Raw genomic sequence first — 17,941 nt, forward strand, 5'->3', positions numbered from 1 at the left:
ACTCAGGAGAATATTATGATGGTTCTGGAAAGATAGTCTGGATTTTGGATTTGATCTTGGGGATACAGTAAACCATCAGATGATGTCCTGGAATTGTAAATCTAGAGCAATGCGCTAGAATGGAGATAGGAAAGAATGAAGGCAGGAAAATCAGTGTGCTATTTTAGTAGTCCATGACTTACGTGTAAATGCCTGGACAAAAACTAGGCACTATTTCATCTCCAGAGCATTCTTCATTCCAAATTCTCCAAAAGTTATGGTTTCCTGTAGCTATCAATGACAATGCACTTAATTACCTTGTAATTCGAACGCTTCCATAAGGACTTTTACTATGCTCGACTTAAATTTCAAATGAAAAATAATTCCTTCCTTAAAATATTATCTCTATGCAAAATACTCTTTTCAATCAGGTTAAGATTTTAAAAAGTGTTCTTACTTGTTCTTCAGAGTATAGTACAATAAAATATTGGAAACCTTACTTATATGTATAGTTTAGATGTAACATTTAGGGGAACAATGTTGCTTGATAGGTCTGTCACATTGTGTCTGGTTTTGGATAGAATTTTAGTCCTTTTGCTAATAAGAATTTAAACACAACAAAAGGGAACGCTGCAGCTGGCTTTAGAAACAGTTTTGAACCCTGACATCATTTGTTTCTTGTAGCATGCTGTCTCACCAAAATCCAAGCAACTAGCTCCACATTGTCCCAATTATTGTTTGCTCTATTCTCCCTCCCTTAAGTCCAACTTCAATATGAAATTTCCAGATTAAATATCCTTTCACAATTCATTTTCATTCATAACATAACCACGATAAATAACTTTAAAGATGAAAGTAGCACTCCAGGAAGCTTGGTCTTTCGCAGTTTTGACATTTTGGCTACACCAATCAAGCACCTCTCTTTCCATCCTTACCCCAATTCCTTGGACACTAGTCTACATTCAGGCGACTCTTTGAAGTGTACGTTTCAGGGTGCCTAAGCAGACACTCGTTTTCTCGCGGGGGCGATTTGTGAGACTTGGCCTCCCCACTTTCTTTCTATTTTTGGGCGAGGAAGGAGGAGAAGAGAAGGAAAGATTATTAACAAACTAATCTCGCCCATTCCGCGGGCAGCAAAGGAGGGCTGGCCTGCTCCGCACCACGCCCCGCGCGCCCCCGGCCGGAAGGGGGCGTGGGCCGCCGCCGATGGAAGGCGCGCAGACGCGCAGCGGCCGGCCTGCCCGGGGCGCGTCAGGCTGGGGGTGGGGAGCAGGGGCCGGGCGGGCGCTCAGCTCCCAGCCGCGCTCCCTCGGGCCACTAGCGCTCCCGCGCCGCGCCCGGCCGGCTTCATGTGAAGCGCCGGCCCTCCGCCCCTTCCCTCCCCTTCCTTCCCTCCCTCCCTCCCTCCCTGTCCCCTCCTCCTCCTCCTCCTCCTCCTGCGGCGCCCGCTTCAGCTTCCCGGGGCCCCCTGCCCGGCCGGGCGCTGACAGCAAGGGCGGGGGTCCCAGCCGCCGCCGTGTCTCGCGCAGGGTCCGGCTGGGATAACGGAGCCCCCAGTGCGGCCATGGACCGGCCCTTGGCGTCGTCGGCGGAGGCGGAGGAGGAACTGGAGTGGCAAGTGGCGAGTCGCAGGAGGAAGGCCTGGGCCAAGTGCCGCAGCTCCTGGCAAGCTTCAGAGACGGAGGATCTGTCCACAGAAGCGACGACGCAGGACGAGGAGGAGGACGAGGAGGAGGACCTCCCCGGCGCGCAGCTGCCGGCAGCCGGGGGAAGAGGTCGGTGCGCCCGGCTGGGCTGCGGGGGGAGGCTGGCGGGCTGGGGAGAGTCTCGTGCGCCCTGGGCGCCTGCCACGAGTTCTGGTAGAGTCTCGGGAACCGTAGGCCGAGGGGAGAGGGGACACTTCCGACCTTCAAACGCGCGCGCTGGACGAGGCGCACCCACACAGACTACTGGGTGCCATCCGATTTCCCTGCCAAGGGACACTGAGACGTGTCGCTTAGGCTGCATTTGCCGTGGTAGATTTTCCTACTTGAGAGGGTCCAGGGTGACCCTGCCGTCGGAGTGCTTCTGGGTGGTAACGCGCTGTCCCCTTGCTCTACCCCGCAGGAAACGTGCCCAACGAGAAGATCGCGATATGGCTCAAGGACTGCCGGTGAGTGCTCCCTGGGCCGCTCGCGTCCTGGAGGAGATAAATGCGGACGGGACGCTGGAGCAGAGCCACTCGGGCCGCGTCCCTGTGGTCCTGCGACCGTTGTAAGCTACAAACCGGAAAGTGAGCCGGCGGATAGCTTCCTCCTCTAAGCGATTAGAAATGGAAGTGCTGTGACCGCTGATTATTTGGTGACCGTGTTGACTTTACAGTTAGGACTTCAGCTGCTCGCTCATGGTGTTAGCATCAGAGATCAGAAATCCAAAACAGATAGTAGTGCCATATTATGTTTGTTCTGTTTTTATTTGAAAGAATTCTCACATTTCATAGGATATTTTATTTTGCTTTGGTTTTGGCATCTGTACAACTGGCACGGAATCATTTTCCTTTCAAATGTGTTTTAAGACGAGTTTAATTTACCTAACTACACTAAATGGGCTTTAATTTTATTTCTGTTTGGGGAGCTATTAAAACTAGCTAACTTTGTACTTATAGTTTACTTCTTGAACATGGAATCGTCAGATGACACTGAAATTCTTAGGAAATAGAACTTTTTAAAGCATTCAGACTGCATAAATCTGTTTAATTACATGCTTTGGCAACTGGTACAAAGATGTTTGATAAAATACAGAGGAGATGAATCATACTGCAAGTAAATCTGACTACAGCGAAATGTACTTGTTTCCTATTTTTTCCACTTTAATTGCTAGTTGTAAAATCAAGAATATAGCATTTAAACTTTTGTTGGTGTTTGCTTTTGAGCATATTTTTGCCTTCTCAATTTAGGCTTTCTTAATATTTCGTTCAAATATTAGAGTTGGGGTAGTTTGTTTTGTTTTGTTGTGGCAAGTGATTCATATGCCAGTTTGCCGCCTCTAAAGACAGAATATTGGCTACCATGATATTAATGCCCTGTTTTGATGAATCGACTGGAACCTTATTGAGCACTCTTTATTACAGAACTCGTATTCTTTATTGGAAGTGTCATAGACCCTTCTGAAATATGATGAAATACATGGAATAACTTCTTTTTAAAGATGCACAGAGGCAACTACACTGCTTTAAGTCCTTGGACCCCAGATTTACAATCTAGCTGTAAATCAATCTCCTGGTTTTCAGATAAGCCTTAGATATTAGATACTTCACTCAAAGTATGGATCAAGAAATTGTATTACTGTGCTACTGGTTCATTTAATTGTTAAATACCAAAACAGTCTATAATTTAAAAGCTTGAAATTTTGAATATACATATTCAGGCCTTTTTGGGTGAGATTTGATGAAACTAGTATCTTTCATTTCCTCTTAGAAATGTATCTGAGCAGTTGTTTTGTTACTTTTACTTAGGTCTTTTAAAACCTCCAATCTGACTCTTTATTTACCTACAGTCCTCAGTACAGTAGTGGCTTACTTTAGGTTTCTTAAAATAGGCTTAGCGTTACAAATACGTTTATAATGTTTTATTGTTTAAGTTCAAGTGCATATTCAAAAGAATTTAAAAAATTAAGAACAAGAGAAGAATCACACTATATTTTAATGACCTATAGGATTTAAGATTGTGTAAGAGATCGTATCAATTAGACAGTAATAAGTGCATCTTTTTTGAGACAAGTGCAGTAGGCAGATGTTGACATTCACCAGGACACAGTCAGTCCCTGACAATTTCAGAAGTTTTGTTGCCAATACTGATTTATGTGGGAAGATTCTGTAGTTTGCTGCTCCTTCCCTCATGGATTTCCTTCTTGTTCCTACAGTTGCACCTATTCTACGTAGGAGTGGCATTCATTTGTGTCCAGGAAAGCTAGAACAAGTAGTCTTTTAATCTTGGCTATATTATCGCAAGTTCGACTTAGGATATGTTGCATCTGTATTTTTGTTTTGAATAACAACTCAAGTTCCTTCCCAGAGTTGGACATTCTGTATGTTGTCTATTATGTACAAACGACCTTAAGACAGCATTTTACCCACTTGATAAGTTCTCAAATAGTCTTTGTTTTTTAGTGCCGTCCGTATCCTGAATAAATATACCATGTTTTCTTTCCTTAAAGGGAGTCTTTATTTTGATAACCATTTGTGGGGGGACTAAGTAAAAACTGCTTGAATTAACATTTAAGAAGTGATAGAGATTTTGATAGAATTTGGAAGGGAGCAACTATAAAAGTAAGATATTTGTTTTCGAAGGAGGATTCCTGTTATTCTGCTCATCTACCATTTTCTGTTAGTGCATAGACCAGTAGAGACATCTGTGGACAGAGTAATGCAATGTTTACATCCAAGAAAGTAGACATCAGGGAAGGATGGCTTTTTAAAGACATACATTAGAATTTTATTAAAATATATGCAAAAAATGGATTAAAGCTTTTATTAGTATATTTATAGTAATTGCTTGTGATTCTTTTACATTTCAAAAGTACTAGTTTTTAAGGAGCTGCCATTGTTAGTATACTTGTAGAAAGTTTTAACCTTTAATTGGCATTTCCTTGAAACCGATATTTTCATAATTGATCCCATGTCTCATGTGAATTTTTAACAGGTATAAATTGTTACTGAAGAAAGGTTTGTATCACAAAACAGACTCTCCAATATAAAACAATGTGTTTCTTACTATAACTTCATTTGAGAGAATTAAAAGTGTTTATTTTTGTATTTGAAAAAAAAAAAGATATTTCTCTCATCTGTATTTGAACTACAAGAATGAAAAAATTTTAACAATGGCTAATCTTAATGTTGATTCTCAAGTCAACTTTTTAGTAATTTTCAGAGTTAAATGAAAAATATATGTATTTTTTAGCTAAAAACAGAAAGCAAATCTCAAGCTTCTACATTTCAATAAAGAAAAAGTTGGGGCAAGGGGGAGGCACTATGTGATGCTTTGAAATGCTAGTAATAGATTAACAGATGAGGTTTAAGGAAACTGTTGGGCCTCATTTCCAACTACTCTTCACTTTTTAATTTTATTAAAGTTAAGTTACCTATGACTGAAGATTTGTTTTCTTCTAATTATGTTTTCTTTTTTGATGGAAGGGGTTGAGAGGAACAGGCATTTTCTTAATGCTTATTGTCAGTCATTCTCTCTTTTTTGCAAAGAAAAATGCCAGTTCACATCATTTGTCATTGCCATTTTTGCCCTTAATTGTTGGCACATCAGATGTGATTAAATCATTCCTGCTGAACTAACTTGATGATAGGTATTTACTTACTTACTGAATATTACTTATGTAATTTACTTGCATTCCTTGGGTGTTTTTGGAGGAGAGTTTAACTGTGATTAGAAGCTTATTGAGCTATAACTTTTTAAGTAAGGCCATGTAATGACAGCTTTCCAAACAGCCTTTCACAAGACTAAGGCTAATATGTTTATATGGTTTCAGTACACCTTTGGGAGCCTCACTGGATGAACAAAGCAGTAGTACACTCAAGGGTAAGAGAAGGTTGCCTTTCTAAATCTGTTCTTTATGACAGCTCTACTTTTTTGTCCTCTGGGTAAAGGTGTATATGTGACTGATAAAAGTGATATTCATGTTTATAATGCTGTTCTGAGCTAGAAGCAAAATGGAGAAACTTTGTTGTAAACTGTAAAACAGTAGGGAGTTTAAGCAAATTGCCTAGCCTTTTCACAGCGTGAAACTTACCTCTTTATTGTCCAGTTAGATATTATAAAGACTAATTAAATATAAATATATGCAAATATAAGGAAAATACTTGAGTGAACAAAAGTTGAGTCAACTTTAGTGCAGCATTTCGTTGCTTACATTAACTGAAATTGCCACACCTAAAATTTTACCACCTGTTCAAGACAGAAGTCTAAAGTTCAAAGTACAACAAGCATGTGCAGGTAGTGGCAAGGCATATAAAAATACATTTACAGTGTCAGGAAAATCCAGCTCCTGACTTAATATGAGATGGATAAGAAGAATATTTGCTCCAGAATCTGGTTTTCCATGAAACTATTGGTATGTAATCTAATTGAACAACTTTAAAAATGTAAGTTTAAAACAGCCTGTAAAGGTTGGCTTCTGATAACTTTATGTTGCTGGAAAAGTGGTTTCTTTACGTTAAAGGAAAAGCGTATACCTGCTTCTTGAAGTTATATAATCAGAATAATGTCTGAGTACGTTCAAGTCTGAAACATTTTACTGTATAAGATATTTTGCTGGGTGAATTTGTTTTAACTAAAATAGTGATTTTATATGAGGGTAGGGAGGAACAAAACACCAGGATGAGTTTTCAGATGTTTCTTTCAGGTGTGCTTGTGAGAAATGGAGGAAGTTTTGAAGATGATTTGTCATTGGGAGCTGAAGGTATGTTTGTTTGGAAGAACTGTATTTTTGTTTAGTTTTCAAATTTTAAAAAAATGAGGAAGCTCAGGTTTATGATCCTCAACCTAAATTTAAGGGTCTTGAAAATGACTCACGTACATTTCACATTACCTTTCTATGTTAATAATCTAGTCATAGTCTGTAGGATATATGTAGGGATGACTCTGAAGAACCATTTGAAGTGTCCATCTGTCTTTCTTGTACTAAATGCTTAAAGGAACAGTTTGTAACAAACCGTGGTAATATAACTGAGGGAAGAAATGTCCTGAAAAAGGAAGGACGCTTAAATATTTATACATGGGAAAATGAAATTGAAGCTTATTTTTAGCGCAAAATAGACTTATGTCATACTTACAGCTGCAGCTTGTCTTTCTCTTTGTATTTAAGTGTCTCCTGTCTTCCCCGTTTTCCTGATTTTTAGAAGATTAAAGGGGAAAGACAAAATAGCAAAGCTAATAGAATTTTATTAGAAATCATGCTGGTGTTTATTCCAGAAAGCATTAGATTTTAAAAAGTGTTTGTGCTATTTAAAAATGTTTACAGGTTATGTAATGTTTTCCAGTAGATTTATAATAAAGATTTCTCACACAAAAAATTAAGAATTTTTAATTATTTTACGGGTATTTTAAAAGCTATTTTATAGTTCATTGATCAAATTGAATAGATTATTCATAGCTGTATAGCTCAGTTATTAATATGTACTTTTTTTAAAAAAGCAAGAATTTAAAAAAAATCTTTAAAGCTTACAATTGATGAATAGTGAATTTATACATCTAATTTAATGTCCTTGATTTTTTGCTGTTTTAAATGCATGTGTAAGGTAAATTACTATTTAGAACCTTCTAACATTTAAAACTCTGGAATATATGAATATTCTCATTCTTATTATTTCTGTTTATATGTTTTCAGGCTCTATAAAAAGCTTAAACTTACTGCTTCCCAGTCAGTACAATTGAACATGTTGTCAATCCCTTATTCAAATGCACTTTGCACTTTTGATATTTGCCTTGGTAGTTTGATAATATTGAATGATTTTATTGGAAACCAGAACCTAAAAGGAATCTCATGAAAGAGTAAAGCTATTACGTTGTTTTACTGAAAATTATTTCAAGGCTATTTCCAGTCATTAAGTAAATAATTGCTGAGTACTGTGAGTTAGGCACCTTTCTGGTGGATGTACAAAGAAACACAAAATTGTCATAACTTTGCAGATCAGAAATGAAAAGCAATTCATGTGTGCTGAAATAGATATGTTTATAATTAATTTTATTCTTTATATTTGTCTATAAAAGTTAAATGAACTAAAGTTAACTCTAAACATTAACAACACATATCTGTTTAGAACTTTAAGCTAAAGTTGTATTATAAAGTTGAAAGGCAATTTTTAAAAGAAAATTTATGTTGAAATAAGTAGAAGTTTTCAAGTTATATGTGTGAAAAGTCAGTTATAACCTTAAAAAAATCTACATTAGAAATTGATGTATACTATTGTCACACTTAATGTTAAATCATATTTTCTTCTTAAGATATTCTTCATTAATAGCTTTTAAATTTAATAATTAGTACTACATATATGGTACATATCTTCCTCATTACTTATTTCTAACCTGCTAAAGAAATTTAATTGGTTCCCTATACTTTTTTTTATTTTAAGCACTCAAATGAGAGTAGTTTATGTTGCCAGAACACAAAAACACCCTTCAGAAGCTCCTGGCCCTGTTCTTATCTATCTGTATATTACTTTTAATGATGCAGATTTAATGGACCAAGATAAGTGTTTAATATATTAGGCATTTAATTCTAATATTGTAGGTAATTTGATTTCTTGATAATTGTATCATAGTAGTTATAGTCCTACTAACAGTTGTGCTCTACATTTATTATTTTTACCTATAGCCAACCACCTCCATGAAAGTGATGCTCAAATTGAAAACTGGTATGTAGCTGTTTTGCTCTATTTCTTTTAAAAAATGAAGATCATTAATGAAAATAAAGTTTTATATAATCTGATTTTGTTTATAGCAATAATATCTTGGCCAAAGAGAGAAGATTACAGTTTCATCAGAAAGGGAGAAGTATGAATTCCACTGGATCTGGGAAAAGTAGTGGGACAGTCTCAAGGTAACTTATTCTGAAATTGTGTTGGGATTACATTGTGTTATAGATGACCTACTCTTATCATTTTTTCAATCTTGAATTTTACCTTGATAGTATGAAATCAGAAAGAACACAAAAAGAGTGTTTCCTGAACCAGCACAACTGATAGGAGCTTTTGTTTTGTTTTGCTTTATTTTGAGATTAAATAAAAAGCAACAGATAGGTTTATAATGCTGCCGGAATCCATAATGAGTATTTGGAGCCCTCTCAACAACCTGAAAGAGGAACTCCATAATGGAGTAACTTGTAATTGTGGAGAACCAAAATTCATTCTGTTAAGGACTTGAGTTAACTCTGACACAAAAATCAGAATAAGTTTTTCTGAGTTACAGCTTGATATTTAAGCATAATTTTTTTTCAACATATTAAACCAAAGATCTTTCAAATATATAGTATAATTAGGCACAGTGGCTCCCACCTGTAATCCCAGTGCTTTGGAATGTCAAGGTGGGTGGATTACTTGAGCTCAGGAATTCAAGACCAGCCTGAGCAATATGGTGAAACGGCGAAACCCTGTCTTTACAAAAAATGCAGAAATTAGCTGGGTATGGTGGGGGCTACCTGTAGTCACAGCCACTTGGAAGGCTGAAATGGGACCCAGGAGGTTGAGGCTGCAGTGAGCTATAATTGTGCCACTCCATTTCAACTTGGGTGACAGAGTGAGATGCTGTCTCAAAAAAAACAAAAAACAGCAACAAACCCCCCCCCACCCCCCCCACACAGTATATTAAAATACATCAGTATGTGTGCCTATGGAATCCAGTTTAAACTGTTATCCAAATTATAATATTAGAATCTGAGCATTTTCTCTGAAACAAATTGAAATGTCTGTCTGTTGAAGTTCCATCTCTGACTTTCCTGTTTTCTTCAGTGAGTCTTAGAAAGCTTGGATTATCACCGGTATGAGAGAGAAGGGGTACTAAATATTTAATTCCCAATAGAATTAGAGTAGTTACCTTTGTGTAACCCACACCCTGTATACCTTACTCTTCCTACTTCCTAAGTGGAAGTGGTTGGAGAGAAGTTGAAAGTAAGCTCCTCCCACACTTCTCTGAAATCAGCTTGTTATCTTTATTGTCCCTCTGAGGACAGTTGCCACTCCTAGGACATGGATAGCAGAAAAGCTCAAGTTTCGCAAACTGTCCCTCAGTTCCTTTTCATTTCTTCTTTAATCTGTTTATTCCTTATTCTTGGTCATCTGTCCTCTACTTGTTTTAGCTACTTTACGGGGAATCTCTTAGAATGACAGAAAAAATAAGGTGAGGAATCACGTAGGGAATCTCTGAATGTGTTCTTTGGGGTTAGCTCTTTTCTGCAACTCTAGCAACTTGAGACAATGAACCCTTTATAAGGGCTATTTATTCCTTAGTACACATGTGTAAACATGGGAAAATAAATAATGGTTTACAGAGCAGAAGCTGAGAAAAAAGATTTTATCACAGGAAATCAATAATATGTATTCGTTTATAATGTGGTATGGACTATCAGTTTCTTTTATATTTTCATGTTTCCTTTTTTACCCCCTTTTTTGTAGTGTTTCAGAATTGTTGGAACTTTATGAGGAAGATCCTGAAGAAATTCTTTATAATCTTGGATTTGGACGTGATGAACCAGATATTGCTTCTAAAATTCCTTCCAGATTTTTTAACTCATCATCCTTTGCCAAAGGGATAGATATTAAAGTATTTTTGAGTGCTCAGATGCAACGGATGGAAGTAGAAAACCCAAATTATGCTTTAACAAGTAAGGTTTTTAAGTGTTAGGCATACTATTTTCTTAAATTATAGCATCTACAGCAAGATGGTCTTATTTTAAAGCCTTAATAATTTGCAGGAATAGCACTGGAAAGTAAAGAGATTGATCAACACAAAAGCCATTTTTACATGTTAAAATTAAGCTATTTTATTACTCTTTATAGTGGTTAATTTGCCTATTTTTTCGCCTCCTCCCCGATTCTTGACTCAAGTGTTACAATAACCTACTTGCAGAACCTTATTCTTTTTTTTTTTTTTTTTTTTTTTTTTTTGAGACGGAGTCTCGCTCTGTCGCCCAGGCTGGAGTGCGGTGGTGCAATCTCGGCTCACTGCAGTCTCTGCCTCCCAGGTTTAGGCCATTCTCCTGCCTCAGCCTCCCGAGTAGCTGGGACTACAGGCGCCCGCCACCTCGCCCGGCTAGTTTTTTGTATTTTTTTTAGTAGAGAAGGGGTTTCACCGTGTTAGCCAGGATGGTCTCGATCTCCTGACCTCGTGATCCGCCCGTCTCGGCCTCCCAGAGTGCTGGGATTACAGAGAACCTTATTCTTATCTACAGATCACTTTTGTTCAAGAAGGAAAGAAGTAGGGAAGGAGCTTTGTTAATCTTAAATGAAGTCAGTTAATTTCAGGAACTAGTCTGGCTGATTTGATCAGTTTCACTCATATCTTTGCTTATTTTCTTTCTGTTAGCCAAAGATTCCAAAAATAGGATTCCCTGCATTGTTCATCTATCAGTTTTAAGAGATTAATAAATACCCCCCCCAGCAAATTAGGTATAAAATATATATTTACATGCATTTTCTTAGAAGAATTTTGAAAGAGTCTTAGCAGAGTTCAAGACTTAATAGAATCACAGCTGTAGATCCAATAGCTAGTTCTTCCTGTTTTATTCAATGTTGCCATTATGCTTTGTGTTTATTTCTGATTTTTTAAAAATACAAATTCTAGTGCTTAGAGTAAAAATCTTGCTCCTTCTTCCCACCCAGTGAATGTAGAGAAGGTTTAAGTGTTAGATAAGGAAAAAAGAGAGTTTTATAATCTTTGTGATCTAAGTGTAGTTTTTGGAATCCTAAACAATAATATATGTTTAATATATGTGTATGTGTATATATAAATATAAACATATAATTAATATTTTTTCTTTTGGTAGGCCGTTTTCGTCAAATTGAAGTGCTTACTACTGTGGCCAATGCATTTTCTTCTTTATATTCCCAAGTCTCCGGGACTCCCCTGCAGAGAATTGGAAGTATGTCCTCAGTGACCTCTAACAAGGAGACAGACTCACCTCCACCTTTAACTCGAAGTAACACTGCAAATCGTTTAATGAAAACACTCTCAAAACTGAATTTATGTGTCGATAAAACAGAGAAAGGAGAATGTAGTAGTCCTTCTCCATCAGTTGAAAAAGGAAAGATTCTAAATGTTTCAGTGATTGAAGAAAGTGGCAATAAAAGTGATCAAAAGTCTCAAAAAATTATGAAGAAGAAAGAATCATCTTCTATGTTGGCTACAGTTAAAGAAGAAGTCTCTGGCAGTTCAGTAACTGTTACAGAGAACACTGATAGTGATAGAATTTCTGATGAAGCAAATAGTAATTTTAACCGAGAAACTGAAAATGAACCAAGTAAAGAAACTCAAAGTCATGAGCGTCAACTAGGTGAGGAATCTGGTATTATAGAATCCAAATTGGATAGTGATTTCAACGTATCCAGCCACAGTGAGCTAGAAAATAGCAGTGAGCTGAAAAGTGTCCATATATCCACACCTGAAAAAGAGCCATGTGCACCACTGACAATACCATCCATAAGAAATATAATGACACAGCAGAAGGACTCCTTCGAAATGGAAGAGGTAAGTAAAAAATTACTGAGACTGGTTTCAAGTTGCAAACTAGGAAAAAAAGTACCAAAAATATTTATAAAATGAGAGGTAGCTAATAGATTTATACTAGAAAAATTTATCCTAATTTTGACTTTCCAGGTTTATGTTTCACAAACCAAGAATTGGTCTCAGGATTATGTGATTTTGAGGTAATGGGACAGTTCAGTAGCTCCTCCAGATGTTCATCCACTTGTTGATATTTGAACCGTAAGCCTGTTTTCTCTCAAGGGTAAGATTTTGATGCTCAAGAAAGCCCTGAGAGAGTATATTTAAATTCAAAGCAATATTGTGTAATAGTTGGAAACACAGGCTTTGAAATCAAACAGGGGTTTGAGTTCTGTCTGCCACTGAATGACTGTATGCCTTTGGGCAAGCTTTTCTTGACATATCTCAGCAGTAAGGATATGTGAAGAAGGCTTTGGGGATAGGTCTTGGTATATGACTGGAAAGAACATGAAGATATTATGTACCTACATGGGAAGGATAGGGACTCTCAAAGAAGAAGGTTTGAAAGGCCACTGAATAGGGTTTCTGCAAGCCCAGAAGACCAGCGTTTGGTTACTTTTTATTTGTGTCCAGTAATATACCTGCTAGTTAACATAAATTTTTAGTTGGAAAAGTTAAAGATACTTATTTTGAATGAGGTTTAGCTAAAACTGCTTCTGAATAGTAGGAGCTGAATACTTTTGTGTTGGAATTATATAGCTTGGGGCAGGAAAACTGATGTTTACCAAGCATCTACCCTGTGCTGGGCACTGTTCTTGTCTCTGTTCATTGCAGTCTATGAGGCACATAGTAGTGGTCTCATTTTGTACATGAGGAAACTGAGGCATGTGTGTGCTGATGAAGAGTTGTGGCTATAAATTATATAATGCACAATTTGTCTTTTGTAATTTATTACATTAGATTTGTTTTAGTAATAGTTCACAGTGGTTTTAACATCACACACCATTATTTTAGGGAATTAGAAAACAAGATCGTTGACTCAGCTCATAAATATCCTCTTAGGTGAGTCTGTCTTTCTCTCTCTTCCCCTCCCTTCTTCCCTCCTTCCCTCACTTTAGTGAAGATTTTTCATTTATTGTAAAATTTCAGTTGCTGATACAGATTTTTTGCCTTTTTTGTGGTCTGTTAATACTTTAATTACAACTGAATAGTGAAATAAAAAGGGAGTAGGAGCAGCACCTTGGAATATTTTACATTTTCTTTTGAGCTGTTTTTCTTTTATTTCTTTGTATATATTCATATTTCTTCTATCTCTTTACCTCCTAGTATAATTTATTTATCATCATAATGAGTGTGGAAGATGACTATGATGACACATTAAAATCTCTGTCTGTTCTATTTCACTGATTCCTTTTTGACTTCATTTTGGTCTAAACTTAAACTTGTTCCAGCACTCATACTTAAAGTGTAAATTTTTGCCTACCATTAGAGCCCTTCTTCTATGACAATTAGATATGACAGTTAATTTCCCTGTTTAATACAATAGCAGAGCATAAAGATCTAAACAAATTATGTTAGGTAATTGCAAATCTGATGCTGGTGACTCTGAATGAACAACACTCATATTTTCAAGTAAGTCACTCTTCAAAGAAGTCAAGGAAGTTTATTTTTAATTTCTAAAATTCCTGAATTCTAAGCTATAGTTTGTTTTTAAAATTTTTTATGATACCATACACAAAAGGTTTTTAAAACACTTAGAAAGTGCTAGATGTACTTTTGTGACAAGTTAACTGTTCATGATAGTCTGGGGTTTTTTGCCCCCTCTACTGGCAAAAAAAGGTTAATGAAGAAAGTATTGTGGCATTGACTTGAACGTTTTTTTGAAGTGCAAGATTACATGCATTGGTGGAAGAATATGGAAGATTTTTTTTTTTTTCCAAAAGTATTTATGGTCGACCACAGCTACATTGTGAATATGGGGAATTTTAAAGAAAATAATGTATCTTCAGATATATTTAAAATATGGATAAAAACCTCCTGGAATTGTGTTTTCATCCCTTAGGGAACATTAAAGAGAGCTGGTAGAACAATGGATAAAGAAAGGAAATAATGTGTTACTTTAATTTCCTCTTCTCCCAAGCATTTGAATCACGTTGACAGATGAAGAGAACAATCTTAGTGAAGCTGACTTTCAGATCCCATTCAGTGTAGTTTGTTACTATTTTTCTTTTGGACCTCTTTCCATGAGGTTTGATTCTTGATGGAAATTTTATTCTTGTGAAAACAATGAGTAAATATAGGTTAGCGCTCTCTCTCTCTCAGTAAATCAGTTCTCAGAAAGATGATCTGAGCATGAGCTGCTTTGGGAAGCTAGGAAGGAGAAAATATTGGTGACATGTTGACTGCATGAAGCTGTCTAATCCATCTGAGACAGGAGGTAAGATCCCACAGTCACCAGAATCAAAGAGACAAAATACTTAAATGTAAAGAGAGCTAAATAGATGATGAGACTGATCCTGGCCTGGTACAATGAAAGTGTCTATTTCTTATGTTAGAAAAAGTAAAGGCCAGAGACTACTTTCTGACTGCAAAAGTCACCTTGCCTTATAAGGTGTCTTGTAGACTATTTAAAATAGCTGTGAATGTTTAGAATGATATTTCTTTTTTTTTTTTTTTTTTTTTTTAAAGACGGAATCTCGCTCTGTTGCCCAGGCTGGAGTGCAGTGGCATGATCTTGGCTCACTGCAACCTCTGCCTCTTGGGTTCACACGATTCTCCTGCCTCAGCCTCCTGAGTAGCTGGGATTACAGGCACACACCACCATACCCAGCTAATTTTTTGTGTTTTTAGTAGAGACAGAGTTTCACTATGTTGGCCAGGCTGGTCTTGAACTCCTGACCTCGTGATCTGACCACCTTGGCCTCCCAAAGTGCTGGGATTACAGGTGAGAGCCACTGCACCCAGCCTGTAACTATTTATAAAAAGTTATTAAACCCTATTATTGAATTTCTAATTCTTCCAAATGACTTGCTTCATTAATTCTTGTGTTCTTTTTGAATGGCTTATTTTGAATACATTGTGGTAACTCTCTGAAGCCATAGATTAGTTGTGTGAATGATTCACATGTTAAACCAAAATGATCCTTCTCAAGCAGATGTTCATCTTTTAAGTGTAAGGGAAAAACTTAAGAAGGAGAACTTTTAACTCAGCGTTTCTGTAAGCAGTTGATTGTGTGGTCTTCTTGGCCTATAAATGAATTTTTATTTAAATATAGTCATTATTGGATATACACATAATCTTTTTTAAGCTACTGATGTATTAGTAACTGTTTCTAATCCTGTCTTCATACTAATTACTGATTGAACTAATGTACCTCACTACTCATTTTTAGCTGTTTTAGGATTTTTCTTTGTTTATTGGACTGAGTTAAAATAATCCCACGTCAATCAGATATTTGACAGATAATTAAGTTGTTCTTTTGGCCTTTTAAATTTAACTGTATATGTTTCGAAGATAAATCTGCCCTAGAATATGAATTCTAACACATGACACGCACAGATGTCTGCTACTCTAAAGCCCAATTAACCACTGTTTTGTTATTTGGTATTTACCTAAAAGACCTAAGTTAATTTTTATTAAAAAATGATTTACCTGACAGTAAAAATAAATAATATTTTTGTGTGTATGTGTAAAACTCGAGAATATTTGCTTAAGATAAACATTTGCAAGTAATTTATAGAATCATAAACTAGTATGAAAAGAGATATTTTAATTCATTTTCTAGTTTCTTCCTTTTACAAATGAGAAAGCACCCCCTCCCTCATTTGATATTGTTTTATAGCAGTGGTTCTTCACCATCTTTCTGAGGGCTATAATATTCCCTTTGATATCAGTGCTTCACAGGGGGAAGGAGCACAGCGGATGTCAGTGGAGGATGGCAGAGGAGGATCTCATGTTGTACATTCTTACTACTTTACTGTTTCAAAGTACTTTGACGTATAGTTACATTTGATCACCTCAAGGACCTGTGAGGTAGAAATTTTAATTTTAATTTTAATTTTTCACTTTAAGTTAATTTTGAGGCTGGGCATGGTGATTCACACCTGTAATCCCAGCACTGTGTGGAGGCTGAGGCAGGAGGATCACTTGAGCCCATAAGGTAGAGACCAGCCTGGGCAACATAGCATGACTTGTTTCTACAAATAGTTTTAAAATTGGCTGCACAGGGTGGTGCACGTCTGTGGTCCCACTTCTCCCAAGGCTGAGGTGAGAGAATCACTGGAGCCCAGGCAGTCAAGGCTGCAGCAAACCATGATTCCACACTGCACTCCAGCCTGGGCAATAGAACGAGACCTTGTTTCAAAAAAATAAAATAAAAAAGAAAAAAAATGGATAATTATTGCAGATAATTGTCAGAGGCCATTAGCCGGTAAGTGGCATGAATAAGACTTGAATTTGAGTTATTTTTGACTATATATACAACTTGCTAAAAGTCGGATATGTTGGTATGGTCAGGCGTTGTACAAGAACTCATCATCTACTGCACAGCACCATGGTACTACTTTGGAAAAAGAATGATTTCCTCTGATATTTTTTGAGCTGTCATTAAAAATTAGAATTGTAATTTCTAAAGCTCTAGTTTTGATTTTCTTTGAAAACCATTTTGATATACAATGTTTATACAATGACAACAGCTATACAGTCTCTTTTTAAACTTTAGAGGAAGGGTTATTTGATTTAGAATATCCACATATTGCTGTTCTGTGGAATACAATACAGTAGTATTGTGCTTAGAAAGATCCCTCTTAGTCAAGGTAAACATGACAGCTGTAAAGAAGCCAAAGTGGTTCGCTGAAACAAAAAGTACATTTTTTAAAAAAGAGAAAGAAACCAAAGTTGAGTGCCTGTCATTTTAGCAGAACGTTGATTAAGAAAGATACAGTCATTGTTTCGTGAAAACTTTTTTAAATGAAGTAACCCAAATAGTGTGGATTATTCTGAAGCTGTTTTTCATACATCTTTAAATCCCAAAACATTGAGACCAAGCAATTTTATCTCTTTGGTTTAGTGGTGTTGTTTTTTTTTTAATTATGCAACTGTTTTATTATGAAAAGTTTCAAACTTACCTGAAGATTAGAGAAAATAGTATCATGAACACCCATTATCCATCATTCTAATTCAGTTTTATTTGGCTATTCTTGTTAATTATGAAAGGCTGCTTATAGCAAATGACCAGAATTCTACGGATCATTTGAAACCATTGAATGGGGAAAATCTTGTCACATAAATCTAAAGTCTATGTTCTATATTTGCTTCATAATTCTCTGTGGTATACCCCATCTCAAATTTGACTGCCTTCTTTTGCACAGTTGTGACCAGTAATAAAATAAGAAATTCACCCGTTATCACTAACATGTCTGTTTCTCTCTTCAGTGAGTACTCTGATTTTGCTGCGTATAAACAGAAGAATCCCAACTTTAGTAGTTTTATTAGTAAAATATGACCCTCTCAGCTTTTTGAATTGCTCCTTTCTTGCAATTAATTACGGAGTTTGTAGTAAAAGGAGGGAGTAGGTTTGTTTTTGCTGTAGAGTAGCATCTTGAAGAATAGTACACTGATGATATGTGTTTATTAAAGTCATGTTATTTTGTGATTAATTTCATAAGTCTAAGGAAATAGAATACATGATAATTCTGTGTTTATAGGTGAGCAGCCGGGTGCCATGGCTCATGCCTGTAATCCCAGCACTTGGCAGTCCG

The 17,941-nt window shown here is 36.6% G+C and overlaps 1 protein-coding gene across 4 annotated transcripts in view; it reads left to right on the forward strand.

Moving 5' to 3' along the window:
• Window positions 1-1,189: 1,189 nt before the first annotated feature.
• The window catches only part of ITPRID2 (ITPR interacting domain containing 2), a 39,736-nt gene continuing 22,984 nt past the window's right edge, over window positions 1,190-17,941 (forward strand). For 3 of the 4 annotated variants that reach the window (XM_023212364.2, XM_023212367.2, XM_023212365.2), the window contains exons 1-8: window positions 1,190-1,754; window positions 2,086-2,131; window positions 5,497-5,546; window positions 6,370-6,426; window positions 8,341-8,380; window positions 8,467-8,565; window positions 10,136-10,344; window positions 11,506-12,206. In XM_023212364.2, the coding sequence (XP_023068132.1) occupies window positions 1,544-1,754; window positions 2,086-2,131; window positions 5,497-5,546; window positions 6,370-6,426; window positions 8,341-8,380; window positions 8,467-8,565; window positions 10,136-10,344; window positions 11,506-12,206 (1,413 nt within the window). In that variant the 5' untranslated portion in view covers window positions 1,190-1,543. The remainder of the gene's footprint in view (window positions 1,755-2,085; window positions 2,132-5,496; window positions 5,547-6,369; window positions 6,427-8,340; window positions 8,381-8,466; window positions 8,566-10,135; window positions 10,345-11,505; window positions 12,207-17,941) is intronic. The other variant, XM_023212366.3, reaches the window with a different exon arrangement.

Source organism: Piliocolobus tephrosceles, chromosome 11, assembly GCF_002776525.5.
Source record: "Piliocolobus tephrosceles isolate RC106 chromosome 11, ASM277652v3, whole genome shotgun sequence".
NCBI lineage: Eukaryota > Metazoa > Chordata > Mammalia > Primates > Cercopithecidae > Piliocolobus > Piliocolobus tephrosceles.